The 22,271-nt window shown below is 45.5% G+C and overlaps 1 protein-coding gene across 1 annotated transcript in view; it reads left to right on the top strand.

The window, feature by feature from the left end:
- Positions 1-8,192: 8,192 nt before the first annotated feature.
- UTP11 (UTP11 small subunit processome component) overlaps positions 8,193-22,271 on the top strand; it is a 32,379-nt gene continuing 18,300 nt past the window's right edge. Inside the window, exons 1-4 of the mRNA XM_069757114.1 lie at positions 8,193-8,348; positions 8,462-8,523; positions 9,251-9,353; positions 12,759-12,872. Coding sequence (XP_069613215.1) covers positions 8,286-8,348; positions 8,462-8,523; positions 9,251-9,353; positions 12,759-12,872 — 342 coding nt within the window. The 5' untranslated portion in view covers positions 8,193-8,285. The remainder of the gene's footprint in view (positions 8,349-8,461; positions 8,524-9,250; positions 9,354-12,758; positions 12,873-22,271) is intronic.

A 22,271-nucleotide genomic window follows, 5' to 3' on the forward strand; every position in this document is an offset into this window, starting at 1 on the left:
TTCACCATTCATGTACATGGCTTCACTCTGCCTTGTGTATTAGGTACAACTTCCTATAAAAAAAAAAAATATGGTATCAATTTTGCACGGCTTTAAAAGAGAACCTGTCACTCACGTCATCCTGCGCAAACCACAGGCATCATGAATCAGAGCCTGGCTACACCATTGCTGCCAGGTATGTTTGGAAAACTACCCCGCTCTATTTGACAGGGGTCTCCCTATGTACACTTGGAGAAGACCTGTCAATCAAGCAGAGCTAGGTGGAGAAAACCTTGCCAGGGGCTGCACCGGATTAGTCTTATATTTTTTTTATACTGTATGGATGGCCTTTCAAACAATTGCCACGATTTATCAAAGCAATTTTGCTAGAATTCGGATGTAGACCGTGCAGCCGCCCCAAAGTCCTGGTCGTTGCAGTAATGTCATTCTTCCACCAGGGGGAGTGATATTATGTCTGAAGGCAATAAAGGAGATCTCTTTAACAAGTATCACAAACCACACAACACACTTCACACTCCAGGCTGCCAGGGGGAGCCATGCTTCTATTTATTAGGGCACGCCTCACAATTAGGTAAAACTGGTCGTTTGGACAGGAAGAGAGGCAGAAGTGAGCTGGGCTTCACCCAGTTAGCTGCTATCTGAGCTCCTCTCAGGTAGTGGGTCCCTGACAGGGGTGGGATCCTGTCAGAGGCCTAGACAGAGGGTCCACGGGGCTGTGCCTGCCCCACGTGCGGCAGCATCCTAAGAAAGGGACATCAGAAGGGAACTGTCTTGTAGTGAGTGAGAAACGAAGTCATAGCAAAAGGAGAGGAAACCAGAAGGAGTTCTGCCTTGTAAAAGGCTGCCTCCTTTCTGAGGCGCAGGATTCCGGTAGCCAGAACATCGAGGGAGTAAGGATCTCTACGCTTTACTTCAGAGACTGGCAGGACAGTTAATTCCACGTTGGCTGCCCGACCTTATACCCAGGAGGCACGGTGGCAACTTGTGGGGGCTTGGGCATCATAGGGTCCCTGTAAAAAGCCTCAGGCCATCAGTCATACAGGTTTGTCCTATCCTATCCATCAGGGGGACAGAGAGAAAGAGACTTAACATCTACAATAGTTGTGAGGACCTCACCGAGAAGCTCAGCAGGGAGGGACTACAACACTCAGGCGCTAGAGGAAGGCTACTGATTTCCACCTGGATAAGGGGACTCTGGATTTGCCTTCAGACCGGCAGGACTCTGCCTGCCCTGTGATCTGGTGCTCTGGACTGAGGACGTTGAAGCCTTCAGTAAAAAGATAAAGAGACTGCAACCTTGTCTTCGTTCTTCACTGCGCCTCACACCATCAACCATCTACACTCTGGGAAGCCCTGGGGAAATACTTCACCTGTGGGAAGGTATACCATCTAGCTGCCATCACATCACCCCAGCGGACCCCTAAGCAGCGTCGGTCACCCTGACCGAATACCACAGGTGGCGTCACGAACACTATCCCTTTAAAGACCTTTCCCCCATTTATTAACGGACGACCCTAGGACCACGGACAGGGTCAGCCACCATGACATCCCCCTTGAGAACTGAAGAGCCCGGATCCGAGTACCCCACTGCCCTACTGGGGGCGCTCCAAATGCTTTGAATAGTAGCACATTTTTTGCGCAACACGTAGTTGCGCAAAAACTTTGCAACTTTTGAAGTTTACATGCCCATTTCTCCCAACTCCACCAAAGTGAAGCAGTAGTGGGACAGAGGCACAGCAAGGGTGTGGCACCACAGCTCAGCAAATGCATGATGAGTTGTGGAGTTCCACATGCCAGAAACCATACTCCAGTCAGTGGCTGGAGTTAGATTAGGCACACGCCACTTGTCAGATACTCCTGATTCATTAACAGGCTTGTGTCTCTTTATGAACCAGGAGCATTTAATTCCAGAACGCCTCCTCATCAAGGCTGGCAAAAAAATTGCAGGTCTTGATGATCTGGGGGCTTATATTTACTTCAAAATGCTGGAACATTGGAGAGAAAAACATACATGGCTGCCACCATCAAGCAGCCAAGCTCTGATTTTTTTTTTCATACAGGTTGCGCTTAAATGAAGACAGGAGAAGTAGTATGTGGGAGGGGCAGATACATAAAGGGAATCTGTCAACAGGGTTTTGCTATATATTCTGAGGACAGCATGAGGTAGGGGTTAAAACACAGATTTCAACAATGTGTCACTTATCAGGCTGTGTGCTGTTGTTTACTTACAGTGAAAGTTTTATCACAAGAATATGATCATTGCTGTGATTAGCTGCCGAGTGCCAAGTTGCCTCACTCTGACCCTTCCTGTGATAAGCAGCTTACTATCAAAATACAATGTACATACAGAATATAAACACCACAGAGGAAAAAATACATATCTAGTGTTTATTCACATCATAACATAATGAGGAAATTGAAAGATGCTGTATGTGACATGAGAACTATGTTGCTTGCAGGACAAGTCGGGAAAATTGTCTGCCGAGTGCCAAGGCGCCCGACTTTGCTGGATTTATCTGTGGGACCCATACGAAGGCAAATGCCGAAACGTGCGTCGGGGTGGACTCCATTCTTTCTAGGAGCTCAGTTATTTCTATTTATGTATCCTGCTGGTTACTACCCTCCTTTAAAAGTAATATCCCATATCATTGCAATTTCACCTTTACGTGCTAGTACTTGGATCTGTACGGTATAATTCTTGGCTGCTTCTCTGTGAATTATTTTTCTTGATATTAATTTCTGAGTCTAAATAGTGATACTACCGATCTATCCACTAATTTATCAGCTATGTAATTATGTCTATTTATATAATGTCTGAGTGTCCATCTCTCTTTTGGTATGTCAATTTTTCCCCTCACCTTTTGGTTTTGGTCCTTAATGAAGTATTAGTCTTTTAGCAGATACATTATGGGCTCCGTTGTCCATTCCTTCCTTTTTTAATATACATACAGAGCCTGATGTGGGCGGGGTTCGCTTTCTCAGCTCTGCTGCATTCTACATCCAAGAACTCTGATTGTGTCAGAACAGCTGCACCCAGTAATCTAAGTGATTACATTTTTCCTACATCAGACTGTTCTCAGATGAGGTAGCAAAACCTCAAAATGGTGACAGACTCCTTTAAGGCAGGACCATTACATGACTGATCAGCCAGCGTGCACAGTGGTCCTATTGACAAGATAAGATTTAGGATAGTTTCTATTGATTGCAAAAATCAAATACCATCATTTCTGCACTGAGAAGGAAAGTCTGGCGGGCACTATTTTGCAAGGGAATTATACAATGCACAGGGTGAAATGTGTGGTTCTTACGCTTCTTCTTTACAATGATATTCTCATTCACTGAACATTGTGGATTTACCGCATCCAATACATTCTATTGTGGAAACTGACATGCTGCGGCTTGTAAATCGGCACCATGGGTGAGTTTATGCAGCGTCAAGTAGAAGCACAGTGGGCATGGGATTTCTATTAATACCACCCACTGTGCTTGTACTGTACAATGCAGCATTTTGAACACAGCGCAAGTGCTGGCATATACCCTTAAAGGGAACCTGAGGAGTAAAAAAACCCTATAAGCATGCAGATATTGGGTTAATCCCAGGCCGTGCGGCTGCTGAACTGAGAGCCCTGCTGCCTGGAGTAAATATACTTTATTCTGCTTGGCAGCCTCAGGCTCTCAGTGCAAAGTGAGTGGCGGCTGTAACCTCGCCTTGGCACTGAGTGGCAGCCGGCTCAGCATCAGGGGTGACTGTCAGGCATTGCAGGGATGTGGTCACAGCCGCCACTCACTACTCACTGAGCGGATACAGCTGGCCGCACCTCTATGACTGAAAGGCTGGGGTCACACTAGTGTAATAAAAAAGGGTCCTATTCTCATCCACGAAGGTGGGACGATTTTTTCTCTTGCCATCCGTACACAATGTGTTATTTTTATTCAGCAGCTATCAATCATTTCCAGAACCATTTACAGTTTCCTCTGTTACAGAATTATAATGTATCAGTAAAAACCTGATGCCGAACTGATGGTCTGTATGGCTTGCAATGGTTTTGTCTGGTTTCGGGGTGATATTCGCAGCATGCTGAGATTTAGTTCTCACACTGAATACAGCTGAAACCCCCCACATATCTGCACTGCCTCACAGAACAATATTGGTCAAAGGCACATCATTATACTTGACCCGTCACATGGGGGAAAGGGCACACACAGTCTGAACTGCCCGAGGCCCTGGCTACCCTTAATCCGCCCCAGACTATATACATCTTTTATAGATACACTGCAGATCTTTAAAAGGAACCTGACAGCTGATACATGCTGTCCAACTCAGAAGACACTTGCTGTACAAGTGCTCCGCTGCAGCCACTATACAGTTATTATTTATTATTATAGCGCCATTTATTCCATGGCGCTTTACATGTGAGGAGGGGTATACATAATAAAAACAAGAACAATAATCTTAAACAATACAAGTCATAACTGGTACAGGAGGAAAGAGAACCCTGCCCGCGAAGGCTCACAATCTACAAGGGATGGGTGAGGATACAGTAGGCGAGGATAGAGCTGGTCATGCAGCGGTTTGGTCGATCGGTGGTTACTGCAGGTTGTAGGCTTGTCGAAAGAGGTGGGTCTTCAAGTTCTTTTTGAAGGTTTCGATGGTAGGTGAGAGTCTGATATGTTGTGGTAGGGGGTTCCAGAGTAGGGGGGATGCATGGGAGAAATCTTGTATACGATTGTGGGAAGAGGGGATAAGAGGGGAATAGAGAAGGAGATCTTGTGAGGATTGGAGGTTGTGTGTAGGTAAATACCGGGAGATGAGGTCACAGATGTATGGAGGAGACAGGTTGTGGGTGGCTTTGTACGTCATGGTTAGGGATTTGTACTGGAGTCTCTGGGCAATGGGGAGCCAGTGAAGGGATTGACAGAGGGGAGAGGCCTGGGAATAGCGGGGGGACAGGTGGATTAGTCGGGCAGCAAAGTTTACAGTAGATTGGAGGGGTGCGAGAGTGTTAGAGCCGATTCCAAACAGCAGGAGGTTGCAGTAGTCAGGACAGGAGATGATGAGGGCATGGACTAGGGTTTTTGCAGATCCTAGATTGAGGAATGTATGGATCCGGGAAATATTTTTGAGTTGAAGTCGGCAGGAGGTGGAAAGGGCTCGGATATGTGGTTTGAAAGAGAGATCACTGTCAAAGAGTACCCCGAGGCAGCAAACTTGTGGGACTGGGGAGAGTGGGCAGCCATTTACTTTTATTGGGGGGTGCTGCCTTATATACAGGATCTGCCTATTGAGGGGGTGCTGCCTTATATACAGGATCTGCCTATTGGGGGTGCTGCCTTATATAAAGGATCTACCTATTGGGGGGCTGCTGCCTTATATACAGGATCTGCCTATTGGGGGAGGGTGCTGCCTTATATACAGGATCTGCCTATTGGGGGGGTGCTGCCTTGTATACAGGATCTACCTGTTGGGGGTATTGCTTAATACTACAGGGTCTGCCTATGGGGGTACTGTCTTATACTACAGGGTCTGCCGATAGGGGTGCTGTCTTATTCTACAGGGTCTGCCTATGGGGTGCTGCCTTATACTACAGGGTCTGCCTATTTCGGTACTGTCTTATACTACAGGGTCTGCCTATAGGGGTACTGAATTATACTACAGGGTCTGCCTATGGGGGTGCTGCCTTGTACTATATTAAGGACTATCTGGCACATTATACTATATGGAGGTTATCTATGGGGCCATCATACAGTGTGGGGATTACAGTGTTGGAGCCATCAAACAGTTTGGAGGCTAATAAGGGGTCAGTATACTGTGTGGGTGGTACTATACAGTTAGGGGGCCTTATACTCCGTATAGGGGAGTTGTACAGGGGGAAACTCAGGACATTATTAAATGTAAAGTGGGCACTTATTGTTATAGGGGAACTCAGGTTACTGTGACTATCAAAGAGGCACACAGGGCAATATTACTTTCTAGGGGGCAAAATGTGGGCACTGTTTTCTAGGGCACTTGGACCCAGCATTACTTTAGAGGGTACAGAGAGCCACACAGAAGGTGCAGTAATAGGGACACATACGGCAGCAGCGGTTCAGTATTGGGGTATTAGGGGCAGTAATAGGGACACATACGGCAGCAGCGGCTCAGTATTGGGGTATTAGGGGCAGTAATAGGGACACATACGGCAGCAGCGGCTCAGTATTGGGGTATCAGGGGCAGTAATAGGGACACATATGGCAGCAATGGCTCAGTATTGGGGTATCAGGTGCAGTAATAGGGACACATGTGGCAGCAGCGGCTCAGTATTGGGGTATCAGGTGCATTAATAGGGACACATACGGCAGCAGCGGCTCAGTATTGGGGTATCTGGTGCAGTAATAGGGACACATACGGCAGCAGCGGCTCAGTATTGGGGTATCTGGTGCATTAATAGGGACACATACGGCAGCAGCGGCTCAGTATTGAGGTATCAGGGGCAGTAATAGGGACACATACGGCAGCAGCGGCTCAGTATTGGGGTATCATGTGTAGTAATAGGGTCACATATGGCAGCAGCGGCTCAGTATTGGGGTATCAGGGGCAGTAATAGGGACACATATGGCAGCAGCGGCTCAGTATTGGGGTATCAGGTGCAGTAATAGGGACACATACGGCAGCAGCGGCTCAGTATTGGGGTATCAGGTGCAGTAATAGGGACACATACGGCAGCAGCGGCTCAGTATTGGGGTATCATGTGTAGTAATAGGGTCACATATGGCAGCAGCGGCTCAGTATTGGGGTATCAGGGGCAGTAATAGGGACACATACGGCAGCAGCGGCTCAGTATTGGGGTATCAGGTGCATTAATAGGGACACATACGGCAGCAGCGGCTCAGTATTGGGGTATCAGGTGCAGTAATAGGGACACATACGGCAGCAGCGGCTCAGTATTGGGGTATCGGGGGCAGTAATAGGGACACATACGGCAGCAGCGGCTCAGTATTGGGGTATCGGGGGCAGTAATAGGGACACATACGGCAGCAGCGGCTCAGTATTGGGGTATCAGGGGCAGTAATAGGGTCACATACGGCAGCAGCGGCTCAGTATTGGGGTATCAGGGGCAGTAATACGGTCATATACGGCAGCAGCGGCTCAGTATTGGGGTATCTGGTGCAGTAATAGGGACACATACGGCAGCAGCGGCTCAGTATTGGGGTATCGGGGGCAGTAATAGGGTCACATATGGCAGCAGCGGCTCAGTATTAGGGTATCAGGTGTAGTAATAGGGACACATACGGCAGCAGCGGCTCAGTATTGGGGTATCTGGTGCAGTAATAGGGACACATACGGCAGCAGCGGCTCAGTATTGGGGTATCAGGGGCAGTAATAGGGACACATACGGCAGCAGCGGCTCAGTATTGGGGTATCAGGGGCAGTAATACGGTCATATACGGCAGCAGCGGCTCAGTATTGGGGTATCAGGTGCAGTAATAGGGTCATATACGGCAGCAGCGGCTCAGTATTGGGGTATCAGCAGGATGAGGAGTTTGTGCAGGTTGGGAATAGATGATGATGGGGCTGGACTATGAGAAGTGAAATGTGTCTTTGTTGTATTCTCTGCAGACGAGTCCTGGCTGGAAGAAGTTGTCATGTTGGTCAGGGACAGATGGAAAAGACGGGAAAAATGAATGATTCCATCAGAAAGGACGTCAGCAGTAAGATGTTATCTGTAACTGTGCAGTGATCCGTTATATGTTCTGTAGGGCTGGTATCTACCACTGACCATATGGCGGTAATATCTGTTGGTCTTTGTATAGAGATTATCTTCAGTAACAGCGCGGTCATCTGCTGAGGTTCTCCTCCACTATTAGCCCACTCAGAAGCTTCGTCGTCGTCCCACCACCACCACCACCGCCACGCCTCTGGCTGTAGGGCATTACTAACGGTCACACTCTGCACCTGGCTGTGTTCAGGACAGTCTGTCTGGCCCTGTATTTCCATAGACACCCTGGATGTAGTTATGGTTGGCTGGGTGTGCGCCATAAACACTATTATTACAAGTCGGTCATCCCCATCAGCTGACCCTAGCCGGCACACCACACAATGCGACTACAGAGGGAATCCCTCATGCAGAGCTACTAGCGCCACCTGCTGGCAGTTCACCATGACTGTACCTGTACACCACAGTATGGAACGCAACGTGTGACGAGACGCAGAGAACGTACGTCACCGAGCGCGCCGGAAGTGCTGACCAGCGTGGATTGCGTGTTGGCTGTTGCGCTCTTGTTGTGAACTGACGCCGGTGGCCAAGATGTCTGCAGCTTTTAGGAAAGCGTTGAAGTCCCGGCAAAAGAACCATCATGAGAGGTCACAGGTGAGGGAGCGCTCAGAGAGCGGCCGCCATGGAAGCGCCTCACTGCCGTAGGCTTATCAACGGACACGTGCTAATGCAAAATATAGTAATGATGCCTCTGTCTTTTCGTTCAGCTTGGCTTCCGTAAAAACCTCGGGCTTCTGGAGAAGAAAAAGGACTACAAGCTCCGTGCTGAGTAAGTACATACTGATTGTGTGTGTATGTATATATGTGTGTGTGTGGGGTGTATATATATATTATATAACCTCACACACACAAGACTATAGCAGCACTCTGAGCGCTGCCTGTAACCGACATCTTTACCAGAATGCGTGGGAAATCTGAGTATTGCTTGGCATGCAGAAGTTATAAACCTCCCTCTCTGAATTTGTGATTTCTGCCGTTTTCTGCTGAATATGTGTAGTTTTATAGCTTTCATCTCGCCTACACGTCTACTATGTAGCCCTTACTAGGGCTCGCTCACAAGACAGAAAAAATTGTTCAAGTGCAATCCAGTAAATCAGATTGCACTCTGCTCAGTGTTATTGTATGGGGCAGTGCTGATCTGCAGGTATTTTCTCTTGCTAATTTGGCTGCGAGACTCAGATCTCAGGCTCCCGTACCAGTATGAGTGCGAGTGAAACATCGCACTGCACTTGGATATCACCTGAGTGCAGTGCGATTCCCACGGACGCCGGCAATGGAGGAGATGGAGAAATTATTTTCTCTGTCTCCCTCGCACCGGTGATCCAATTCTCTAGTGTGAGAGGATCGGAGCACTGACACTCGGATCACGCTCGCAGCAGAGGAGGAGCCGAGTCTCATTAGCATATTGTATCCAGTGCTGTGCGCTAGTGTGGTTCCGGCCTAAGGGTCAATGTTGCCAAGTTTCTTTTGATGCTATAATTTTTATTTACTTCCAGTGACTATCATAAGAAAAGAAAAACACTTGATGCCTTGCGGAAGAAAGCCCTTGAAAAGAATCCCGATGAATTCTACTTTAAAATGATCTCAAATAAACTCCAGGTAATAACTGATATCTGATTGTTTTTCCTTTTGGCTCTAGATTTAGAGATAGGGCAGGACGGTGGCTCAGTGGATAGCAGAGCAGCCTTGCAGCGCTGGAGTCCTGGGTTCAAACCCCACAAAGGACAACATCTGCAAAGAGTTTGTACAGGTCCTTCTCAAAAAATTAGCATATAGTGTTAAATTTCATTATTTACCATAATGTAATGATTACAATTAAACTTTCATATATTATAGATTCATTATCCACCAACTGAAATTTGTCAGGTCTTTTATTGTTTTAATACTGATGATTTTGTCATACAACTCCTGATAACCCAAAAAACCTGTCTCAATAAATTAGCATATTTCACCCATCCAATCAAATAAAAGTGTTTTTTAATAACAAACAAAAAAACCAACAAATAATAATGTTCAGTTATGCACTCAATACTTGGTCGGGAATCCTTTGGCAGAAATGACTGCTTCAATGCGGCGTGGCATGGAGGCAATCAGCCTGTGACACTGCTGAGATGTTATGGAGGCCCAGGATGCTTCAATAGCGGCCTTAAGCTCATCCAGAGTGTTGGGTCTTGCGTCTCTCAACTTTCTCTTCACAATATCCCACAGATTCTCTATGGGGTTCAGGTCAGGAGAGTTGGCAGGCCAATTGAGCACAGTAATACCATGGTCAGTAAACCATTTACCAGTGGTGTTGGCACTGTGAGCAGGTGCCAGGTCGTGCTGAAAAATGAAATCTTCATCTCCATAAAGCATTTCAGCCGATGGAAGCATGAAGTGCTCCAAAATCTCCTGATAGCTAGCTGCATTGACCCTGCCCTTGATGAAACACAGTGGACCAACACCAGCAGCTGACATGGCACCCCACACCATCACTGACTGTGGGTACTTGACACTGGACTTCAGGCATTTTGGCATTTCCTTCTCCCCAGTCTTCCTCCAGACTCTGGCACCTTGATTTCCGAATGACATGCAAAATTTGCTTTCATCAGAAAAAAGGACTTGGGACCACTTAGCAACAGTCCAGTGCTGCTTCTCTGTAGCCCAGGTCAGGCGCCTCTGCCGCTGTTTATGGTTCAAAAGTGGCTTTACCTGGGGAATGCGGCACCTGTAGGCCATTTCCTGCACACGCCTGTGCACGGTGGCTCTGGATGTTTCCACACCAGACTCAGTCCACTGCTTCCTCAGGTTCCCCAAGGTCTGGAATCGGTCCTTCTCCACAATCTTCCTCAGGGTCCGGTCTCCTCTTCTCGTTGTACAGCGTTTTCTGCCACATTGTTTCCTTCCAACAGACTTACCATTGAGGTGCCTTGATACAGCACTCTGGGAACAGCCTATTTGTTGAGAAATTTCTTTCTGGGTCTTACCCTCTTGCTTGAGGGTGTCAATGATGGCCTTCTTGACATCTGTCAGGTCGCTAGTCTTACCCATGATGGGGGTTTTGAGTAATGAACCAGGCAGGGAGTTTATAAAAGCCTCAGGTATCTTTTGCATGTGTTTAGAGTTAATTAGTTGATTCAGAAGATTAGGGTAATAGGTCGTTTAGAGAACCTTTTCTTGATATGCTAATTTATTGAGACAGGTTTTTTGGGTTATCAGGAGTTGTATGCCAAAATCATCAGTATTAAAACAATAAAAGACCTGACAAATTTCAGTTGGTGGATAATGAATCTATAATATATGAAAGTTTAATTGTAATCATTACATTATGGTAAATAATTAAATTTAACATTATATGCTAATTTTTTGAGAAGGACCTGTATGTTCTCTCCATGTTTACGTAGGTTTCCTCCGGTTTCCTCCCACATTCCAAAGACATACTTAGATTGTGAGCCCCAACGGGGACAGTGATGATGATGTGTGCAAACTGTAAAGCGCTGCGGAATATGTTAGCGCTATTTAAATATAAAAGATTATAGATTATTATTATTTGTTAAAGCTGAAGAGGCAATTTGTCAGGACACTTAGCCAAAATGCCCCAAACCCAACTGATGTTTAAAAGGAACCTGTCACCCCAAAAATTGTATCTGAGCTAAGTCCACCGGCATCAGGGGCTTATCTACAGCGTTCTCTAATGCATTCTGTAATGCTGTAGATAAGCCCCCGATGTAACCTGAAAGATGAAAAATAAAGGTTAGATTATACTCACCCAGAGGCGGTCCCGCTGCGACCTGGATCCGATGGGCGTTGCGGTCCGTTCCAGCGCATTTTATCTTCATACGATGACGTCCTCTTCTTGTCTTCCTGCTGCGGCTCCAGCGCAGGCATATTTTGTCTGCCCTGTTGAGGGCAGAGCAAAGCACTGCAGTGCGCAGGTGCCGGGCCTCTCTGACCTTTCCCGACGCCTGCGCACTGCAGTACTTTGCTCTGCCCTCAACAGGACAGATAAAGTACGCCTGCGCTGGAGCCGCAGTGTGAAGACCAGAAGAGGACGTCATCGAATGAAGCTAGGAGGCCCCAGACCGGACCGTGATGCCCATCGGACCCGGACCGCAGCTGGAACGCCCCTGGGTGAGTATAATCTAACCTTTATTTCTCATCTTTCAGGTTACATCGGGGGCTTATCTATAGCATTACAGAATGGGCAGCACGGTGGCTCAGTGGTTAGCACCACAGCCTTGCAGCGCTGGAGTCCTGGGTTCTAATCCCACCTTGGACAACATCTGCAAAGAGTTTGTATGTTCTCCTCGTGTTTGCGTAGGTTTCCTCCAGGCACTCCGGTTTCCTCCCACAGACAATACTGATAGGGAATTTAGATTGTGATCCCCATCGGGAACAGTGATGATAATGTGTGCAAAACTGTAAAGCGCTGCGGTATATGTTAGCGCTATATAAAAATAAAGATGATTATTATTGATGCTGTAGATAAGCCCCTGATGCTGGTGGGCTTAGCTCCGATACGATTTTTGAGGTGACAGACAGAATGCTGTCTTGTGTGAGGGCAGCATAAAGTTATGACAGAGACCCCACATGGTTTCACAGACTAGGTGTATTCTTCTTGCTATAGTTTATGTACAATCACACTATGAGCAGTGGAAGCCTAGCGATGAAACCTGAGCATTAAAGGGGTTTCTTTGAGGATGTTTTAACCTATTGAAGTTGTAGTATGACTGTATATGTGCTTGTCCAGACAAAAATCCCACTTTTATTGCTGGCTTTGTTTATTAGAAAATAACAAGCTAAGCTCTCTTACTGGAACTTATCTTACACCGGAAGGAAGACTTCTCCGCTGCACCGTGTGATTGGCTGCCACAGTCGGGAAACTTTAGCGGCGTGTCTTTGGTGATGCGCTTCTAGCTCATTATTTGAGAAATATCACTGATGCTCTTAATTATTGCATTCATATTGCCGGGCATCCTGTTCCTTAAATACATAGTGAACTTATTCTCTGCTCTGTTTCGGAAGGATGGGGTCCACGTGATAAAGCAGAAGCCTGAAGAAGTCACAGATGAGCAGCTTAAGATAATGAGGACACAAGACATCAAATATGTGGAGATGAAGAGGGTAGCAGAGGCTAAGGTGAGCTGCATCTTGTAACTTATTAGGTTGGTTCTCGGCTTATACTAATATGTGGTACATAATAATGAAATGTACTTGAAGGACACCTTTTTGTGGACAGTTTGTTTTACTCAGATGTGTGTATTTTGGGCTAAAAAAAAAAAATCATATTTGCAGTTAGGTTTTATTAACCCCTTAATCCCATATGACGTACTATCCCGTCCAGGTGACCTGGGACTTAATTCCCATGGACGGGATAGTACGTCATATGCGATCGGCCGCGCTCACGGGGGGAGCGCGGCCGATCGCGGCCGGGTGTCAGCTGCCTATCGCAGCTGACATCCGGCACTATGTGCCAGGAGCGGTCACGGACCGCTCCCGGCACATTAACCCCCGGCACACCGCGATCAAAGATGATCGCGGTGTGCCGGCGGTGCAGGGAAGCATCGCGCAGGGAGGGGGCTCCCTGCGGGCTTCCCTGAGACGATCGGTACACGGTGATGTGCTCACCGTGTACCGAGCGTCTTCTCCCTGCAGTCCCCGGATCCAAAATGGCCGCCGGGCTGCATCCGGGTCCTGCAGGGAGCACTTCCGGGTCAGGATCAGGCTGCAGCTGCAGCTCTAATCCTGCCCGGCTGTATGTCAGATCACCGATCTGATAGAGTGCTGTGCACACTGTCAGATCGGTGATCTGTGATGTCCCCCCCTGGGACAAAGTGAAAAAGTAAAAAAAAAAATTTCCACACTTGTAAAAAAAAAAATAAAAAAAAAATTCCTAAATAAAGCAGAAAAAAAAAAATATTCCCATAAATACATTTCTTTACATAAAAAAAAAACAAAAAAACAATAAAAGTACACATATTTAGTATCGCCGCGTCCGTAACGACCCGACCTATAAAACTGGCCCACTAGTTAACCCCTTCAGTGAACACCGTAAGAAAAAAAAAAAAAAAACGAGCCAAAAAACAACGCTATATTATCATAACGCTGAACAAAGAGTGGAATAACACGCGATCAAAAAGACGGATATAAATAACCATGTTACCTCTGAAAACGTCATCTTGTCCCGCAAAAAACGAGCCGCCATATAGCATCATAACCAAAAAAATAAAAAAGTTATAGTCCTCTGAATAAAGCGATGCCAAAATAATTATTTTTTCTATAAAATAGCTTTTATCGTATAAAAGCGCCAAAACATAAAAAAAATGATATAAATGAGGTGTCGCTGTAATCGTACTGACCCGAAGAATAAAACTGCTTCATCAATTTTACCAAACGCGGAACGGTATAAACGCCTCCCCCAAAAGAAATTCATGAATAGCTGGTTTTTGGTCATTCTGCCTCACAAAAAAATCGGAATAAAAAGCGATCAAAAACTGTCACGTGTCCGAAAATGTAACCGATAAAAACGTCAACTCGTCCCGCAAAAAACAAGACCTCACATGACTCTGTGGACCAAAATATGGAAAAATTATAGGTCTCAAAATGTGGAGACGCAAAAACTTTTTTGCTATAAAAAGCGTCTTTTAGTGTGTGACGGCTGCCAATCATAAAAATCCGCTAAAAAACTTGCTATAAAAGTAAATCAAACCCCCCTTCATCACCCCCTTAGTTAGGCTAGGTTCACATTGCGTTAATGGGTTAACGCTAACGGACAGCGTTGCACGGCGAAAATGTCACAATTAACGCCGTGCAACGGGTCCGTTAGCACAACCATTGACAGCAATGTGATTTTCAGGTGTAGCGCATCGCTAGAGCGTGCCATTTTCGGCTCGCGCTAGCAAGGTGCCATTCTTTTGTGGCGCGCCTCAGACGCTGCTTGCAGCGTCCGCGGCGCGCCCGAGGTCCGATCCCCGATCTTCCAGAGCGGGGACGTTAACGCGACCACTAAACACGACACCTAAAAAGACATTGTGTTAGCGCAATCCGCTAGTGCTAAACGGATTTCCCTAACGCAATGTGAACCTAGCCTTAGGGAAAAATAATAAAATTAAAAAAAATGTATTTATTTCCATTTTCCGGTTAGGGTTAGGGTTAGGGCTAGGGTTGGGGCTAGGGTTAGGGTTTGGATTACATTTACGGTTGGGATTAGGGTTGGGATTAGAATTAGGGGTGTGTCTGGGTTAGGTGTGTGGTTAGGGTTACAGTTGGGATTAGGGTTAGTGGTGCGTTTGGATTAGGGTTTCATTTATAATTGGGGGGTTTCCACTGTTTAGACACATCAGGGGCTCTCCAAACGCGACATGGCGTCCGATCTCAATTCCAGCCAATTCTGCATTGAAAAAGTAAAACAGTGCTCCTTCACTTCCGAGCTCTCCCGTGCGCCCAAACAGGGGTTTACCCCAACATATGGGGTATCAGCGTACTCGAGACAAATTGGACAACAACTTTTTGGGTCCAAGTTCTCTTGTTATCCTTGGGAAAATAAAAATTTGGGGGGCTAAAAATCATTTTTGTGGGAAAAAAAAGGATTTTTATTTTCACGGCTCTGCGTTGTAAACTGTAGTGAAACACTTGGGGGTTCAAAGTTTTCACAACACATCTAGATAAGTTCCATGGGAGGTCTAGTTTCCAATATGGGGTCACTTGTGGGTGGTTTCTACTGTTTGGGTACATCAGGGGCTCTGCAAATGCAACGTGACGCCTGCAGACCAATCCATCTAAGTCTGCATTCCAAATGGCGCTCCTTCCCTTCCGAGCTCTGCCATGAACCCAAACAGTGGTTCCCCCCCACATATGGGGTATCAGCGTACTCAGGACAAATTGAACAACAACTTTTGGGGTCCAATTTATTCTGTTACCCTTGTAAAAATACAAAGCTGGGGGCTAAAAAATCATTTTTTTGAAAAAAAAAAGAATTTTTATTTTCACGGGTCTGCGTTATAAACTGTAGTGAAACACTTAGGGGTTCAAAGTTCTCACAACACATCTAGATAAGTTCCATGGGAGGTCTAGTTTCTAATATGGGGTCACTTGTGGGGGGTTTGTACTGTTTGGGTACATCAGGGGCTCTGCAAATGCAACGTGACTCCTGCAGACCAATCCATCTAAGTCTGCATTCCAAATGGCGCTCCTTCCCTTCCGAGCTCTGCCATGCGCCCAAACAGTGGTTCCCCCCCACATATGGGGTATCAGCGTACTCAGGACAAATTGGACAACAACTTTTGGGGTCCAATTTATTATGTTACCCTTGTGAAAATACAAAACTGGGGGCTAAAAAATTTTTGCGAAAAAAAAATAAATTTATTTTAACGGCTCTGCGTTATAAACTGTAGTGAAACACTTGGGGGTTCAAAGCTCTCAAAACACATCTAGATAAGTTCCTTAGAGGGTCTAGTTTCCAAAATGGTGTCACTTGTGGGGGTTTTTAATGTTTAGGCACATCAGGGGCTCTCCAAACCAACATGGCGTCCCATCTTAATTCCAGTCAATTTTGCATTGAAAAGTCAAATGGCGCTCCTTCCCTTCCGAGCTCTGCTATGCACCCAAAAAGTGGTTTACCCCCACATATGGGGTATCGTCGCACTCAGGACAAATTGCACAACAACTTTTGTGGTCTAATTTCTTCTCTTACCCTTGGGAAAATAAAAAATTGGGGGCGAAAAGATCATTTTTGTGAAAAAATAAGATTTTTTATTTTTACGGCTCTGCATTATAAACTTCTGTGAAGCACTTGTTGGGTCAAAGTGCTCACCACACATCTAGATAAGTTCCTTAAGGGGTCTACTTTTCAAAATGGTGTCACTTGTGAGGGGTTCCAATGTTTAGGCACATCAGGGGCTCTCCAAACGCAACATGGCGTCCCATCTCAATTCCAGTCAATTTTGCATTGAAAAGTCAAATGGCGCTCCTTTCCTTCCGAGCTCTGCCATGCGCCCAAACAGTGGTTTACCCCCACATATGGGGTATCAGCGTACTCAGGACAAATTGGCCAACAATTTTTGAGGTTCAATTTCTTCTCTTACTCTTGGGAAAATAAAAAATTGGGGGCGAAAAGATCATTTTTGTGAAAAAATATGATTTTTTATTTTTACGGCTCTGCATTATAAACTTCTGTGAAGCAATTGGTGGGTCAAAGTGGTCACCACACATCTAGATAAGTTCCTTAGGGTGTCTACTTTCCAAAATGGTGTCACTTGTGGGGGGTTTCAATGTTTAGGCACATCAGTGGCTCTCCAAACGCAACATGGTGTCCCATCTCAATTCCTGTCAATTTTGCATTTAAAAGTCAAATGGCGCTCCTTCCCTTCCGAGCTCTGCCATGCGCCCAAACAGTGGTTTACCCCCACATATGGGGTATCAGCGTACTCAGTACAGATTGTACAACAATGTTTGGCATCCATTTTATCCTGTTACCCTTGGTAAAATAAAACAAATTGGAGCTGAAATAAATTTTGTGTGAAAAAAAGTTAAATATTCATTTTTATTTAAACATTCCAAAAATTCCTGTGAAACCCCTGAAGGGTTAATAAACTTCTTGAATGTGGTTTTGAGCACCTTGAGGGGTGCAGTTTTTAGAATGGTGTCACACTTGGGTATTTTCTATCATATAGACCCCTCAAAATGACATCAAATGAGATGTGGTCCCTAAAAAAAAATGGTGTTGTAAAAATGAGAAATTGCTGGTCAACTTTGAACCCTTATAACTCCCTAACAAAAAAAAATTTTGGTTCCAAAATTGTGCTGATGTAAAGGAGACATGTGGGAAATGTTACTTATTAAGTATTTTGCGTGACATATCTCTGTGATTTAAGGGCATAAAAATTTAAAGTTGGAAAATTGCGAAATTTTCAAAATTTTCGCCAAATTTCCGTTTTTTTCACAAATAAACGCAAGTTATATCGAATAAATGTTACTACTAAAATGAAGTACAATATGTCACGAGAAAACAATGTCAGAATCGCCAAGATCCGTTGAAGCGTTCCAGAGTTATAACCTCATAAAGGGACAGTGGTCAGAATTGTAAAAATTGGCCCGGTCATTAACGTGCAAACCACCCTCGGGGCTTAAGGGGTTAAAAAGAAAAAATGTTTTTCCACCATATTGCTGGTTGCAGAATGAGAACTGTAACTACGTCAGTAAGATGGTTCTGATGGGAGAATTTGTATCTTTCTTTTTTTCATCTTGGCTCCTCTCAGCTGATTATTACCACAAAGTTTAGGCCAACTTTCATGTGGTCATAAATTAGTACAGACGTTTACAGAGAAAAAAAATTCCAAACTCAGACCCCACATTCAATAGGATTTCACATACTAAGTGTCTGTGTTTTGTTATAGTTTTCATACAATCACACTGAGTAGTGGAAGCCTAGCGCTGAAACCTGAGTATATTCACCCCTTCACGCCATGCATGTCGTGTCTCCCCCTTTGGTGTGGGCTCGGGCGCTGAGCCCACATCTTTCCCGACACATGTCAGCTGTTTTGAACAGCTGACATGTGCCCGGGACAACCTCTATGGTTGTCACTGCCGGATTGTATGAGCGCCGTCTTGTGGTCAGCGCTCAAAGCAAGTGAGTACCGTATTTTCTGGTGTATAAGACGACTGGGTGTATAAGACGACCCCCAACTTTTCCATATAAAATATGGAATTTGGGATATACCCGCCGCATAAGACTGGGGTCATCTTATACGCCCAGTCATCTTATACGGCGTGTGGTTCCCAGGGTCTGGAGGAGAGGAGACTCTCCTTCAGGCCTTGGGATCCATATTCATGTAAAAAATAAAGAATAAAAATAAAAAATATGGATATACTCACCCTCGGATGGCCCCTGGCTCACAGCGCTGCTAGCGTCTGCCTCCGTTCCGAAGAATGCAGTGAGTGAAGGACCTTCGATGACGTCGCGGTCATGCGACCGCTCACGTATCCGCGACGTCATCGAACGTCCTTCACTCACTGCATTCTTAGGAACGGAGGCAGACGCTTGCACCGCTGAGAGCCAGGGCCCGTCGGAGGGGTGAGTATATCCATATTTTTTATTCTTTATTTTTTACATGAATATGGATCCCAGGGCCTGAAGGAGAGTCTGCTCTCCTTCAGACCCTGGGAACCATCCAGGATCACTCCGTGCACCCGTACCCAGCGTATAAGACGACCCCCGACTTCTGGGACAATTTTTAGGGGTTAAAAAGTCATCTTATACGCCGGAAAATACGGTAATTCTGCTACCCTGTGCCAGTCATTACACTGGCTACCCATCCACTCCAGAATCCAGTACAAAACTACTACCCTCATCCACAAAGCACTCCATGGCTCAGCACCACCCTACATCTCCTCCCTGGTATCAGTCTACCACCCTACCCGTGCCCTCCGCTCCGCTAATGACCTCAGGTTAGCATCCTCAATAATCAGAACCTCCCACTCCCGTCTCCAAGACTTTACACGTGCTGCGCCGATTCTTTGGAATGCACTACCTAGGTTAATACGATTAATCCCCAATCCCCACAGTTTTAAGCGTGCCCTAAAAACTCATTTGTTCAGACTGGCCTACCGCCTCAATGCATTAACCTAATGATCCCTGTGTGGCCTATTTATAATAAAAAAAAAAAAAAGGTTCCTCGCATCATGTTCTCATACACTTTATGCAGTATTAGCCCTCTGTGTCTGTACTGCTACATACTTAGGCAGGTAACTGGTTCATGCAGCTTTACATGAACACCTGAGCCTTACACTATAGCTGGTCCGAATAACTAAAGCAATTGTTACCATCCACCTCTCGTGTCTCCCCTCTTCCCCATAGTTTGTAAGCTTGCGAGCAGGGCCCTCATTCCTCCTGGTATCTGTTTTGAACTGTATTTCTGTTATGCTGTAATGTCTATTGTCTGTACAAGTCCCCTCTATAATTTGTAAAGCGCTGCGGAATATGTTGGCGCTATATAAATAAAATTATTATTATTATTATTACATACAGGCGATCTGATCATCGCCTGTATGTAGCAGAGCCGATCGAGTTATGGCAGCTTCTAGTCTCCAGTAGAGACTATTGAAGCATGCCAATAAGTGTGTAAAAAAAAAAAAAAAAAAAAAAAAAAAAATAAAAAAAATAAAAAAAAAAATATATATATATATATATATATATATATATATATATATATATATATATACTAGCTGAAGAGCCCGGCGTTGCCTGGGCATAGTAAATATCTGTGGTTAGTTATAGCACCTCACTTCTCTTATTTTCCCATCACGCCTCATTTTCCCAATCACGTCTTTCATTTTCTCCCTCACACCTCTCATTCCCCCCTAACACTTGTCATTTCAACCTCACATCTGTCATTTTCTGATCACTCCACAATTTTTCCTCACTCCTCTCATTTTGCACTCACACCTTTTCATTTTCACCTCACACCTCTCATTTTCACCTCATCACCTTAGTATATACATGTTTGTCATCTCCCTTATATATAGTATACACCTGTATGTCATCTCCTGTATATACCTGTATGTCATCTCCCCTGCATATAGTATATATCTGTGTGTCATCTGCAGATGCCAATCCCGGACATACATACACACATTCAGATATATATATATATATATATATATATATATTCTCGTATATACTCGAGTATAAGCCGAGATTTTCAGGCTGAAAGTGCCCCTCTCGGCTTATACTCGAGTCACGGTAGCGGTGGGGTCGGCGGGTGAGGGGGTGAGGGCGCTGAGGCATACTTACCTAGTCCCAGCGATCCTCGAGCTGTCCCTGCCGTCCCACGGGCTTCTGTGCTGCAGCTTCTTCCCCTCTTCAGCGGTCACATGGGACCGCTCATTAGAAAAGTGAATAGGCGGCTCCACCTCCCATAGGGGTGGAGCCGCCTATTCATTTCTCTAATCAGCGGTGCCGGTGACCGCTGATAGAGAAAGAATCTGCGGCACCGAAGACCAGCTGTGACAGGCAGAGGGAGCCGGACGTCGGGACCAGGTAAGTATGTAATAGTCACCTGTCCACGTTCCAGCCGCCGGGTGCCGCTCCATCTTCCCAGCGTCTCCGCTCTGACTGTTCAGGTCAGAGGGCGCGATGACGCATATAGTGTGCGCGGCGCCCTCTGCCTGATCAGTCAGAGCTGGGAGCTGCAAGCAAGAGAGGTGAGTATGGCATTTTTTTTTTTTTTTTTTTATTGCAGCAGCAGCGGCCATGGCACAGATTTATGTGGAGCATCTATGGGGAATATGAACGCTGCAGAGCACTATATGGGGCACAGCCAAGGGGGAATATGAACGCTGCAGAGCACTATATGGGGCACAGCCAAGGGGGAATATGAACAGTGCAGAGCACTGTATGGGGCACAGCCAAGGGGGAATATGAACAGTGCAGAGCACTGTATGGGGCACAGCCAAGGGGGAATATGAACAGTGCAGAGCACTGTATGGGGCACAGCCAAGGGGGAATATGAACAGTGCAGAGCACTGTATGGGGCACAGCCAAGGAGGAATATGAACAGTGCAGAGCACTATATGGCACAGATATGGGGCAATATGAACAGTGCAGAGCACTATATGGCACAGCTATGGGGAAATAATGATCTATTTTTGTTTTTGAAATTCACCGGTAAATGCTGCGTTTCCACCCTAGGCTTATACTCGAGTCAATAGGTTTTCCCAGTTTTTTGTGGCAAAATTAGGGGGGTCGGCTTATACTCGAGTGTGTGTGTGTGTGTGTATATATATATATATATATACACACACACACACACACACACACACACACACACACACACACACACACACACACACACACACACACACATGATTCCTAGGAGTAAGAAGCAATGAACATGGGCTCCTGAATTCCCATCACTTTATACCTTGTAGTGAGGCAACTGTAAGACAAAACCTGGAAAAACTCAACTCCGTGGAACATAAAAGTGATCTGGACTGAACTGGACTTTACATTTTATGAAAAAAGGAAGAATTGGAGGATTTAAAGGACAAAACAAGAATCTCCTTGAGGACACAGACTGGAAGCAGCCGACATCATACATCTGACATCCTGATACCTGGACCTATAGAAGGTAGGAGAATTTTTTAACTACAACACAACCTATAGACTTGCTACAAATTAACCTCCTTAGAAACAAGGATTATAATTAACATATAACTACAAAATGGAAAACACAAATTTAGAACAAGTAAATGAACAAAGCCCAGAGACACAGGAATGCTGGGGGCCAGATCAGGAGATAACACAGGGGGGCAATAAACGCAAGATGGACTACGTTAGAGAGAATCCAGAGACTCTTTATGCAGATTTCACAAAGAAAGAACCAAAAAGAAAAACCAATGTATTATTCTATACAGACCAACCCTCAGCCTGGCACACTGCGCTGTGCAAACGATATAAACATGTATCTAAATCCAACACTAATGGTGTCCAGCAGATTAAAATTACCAGCCAAGCAGATGATGACACCAATGCGCTCACCA

Source organism: Ranitomeya imitator, chromosome 3, assembly GCF_032444005.1.
Source record: "Ranitomeya imitator isolate aRanImi1 chromosome 3, aRanImi1.pri, whole genome shotgun sequence".
In the NCBI taxonomy this organism is placed as follows: Eukaryota; Metazoa; Chordata; class Amphibia; order Anura; family Dendrobatidae; genus Ranitomeya; species Ranitomeya imitator.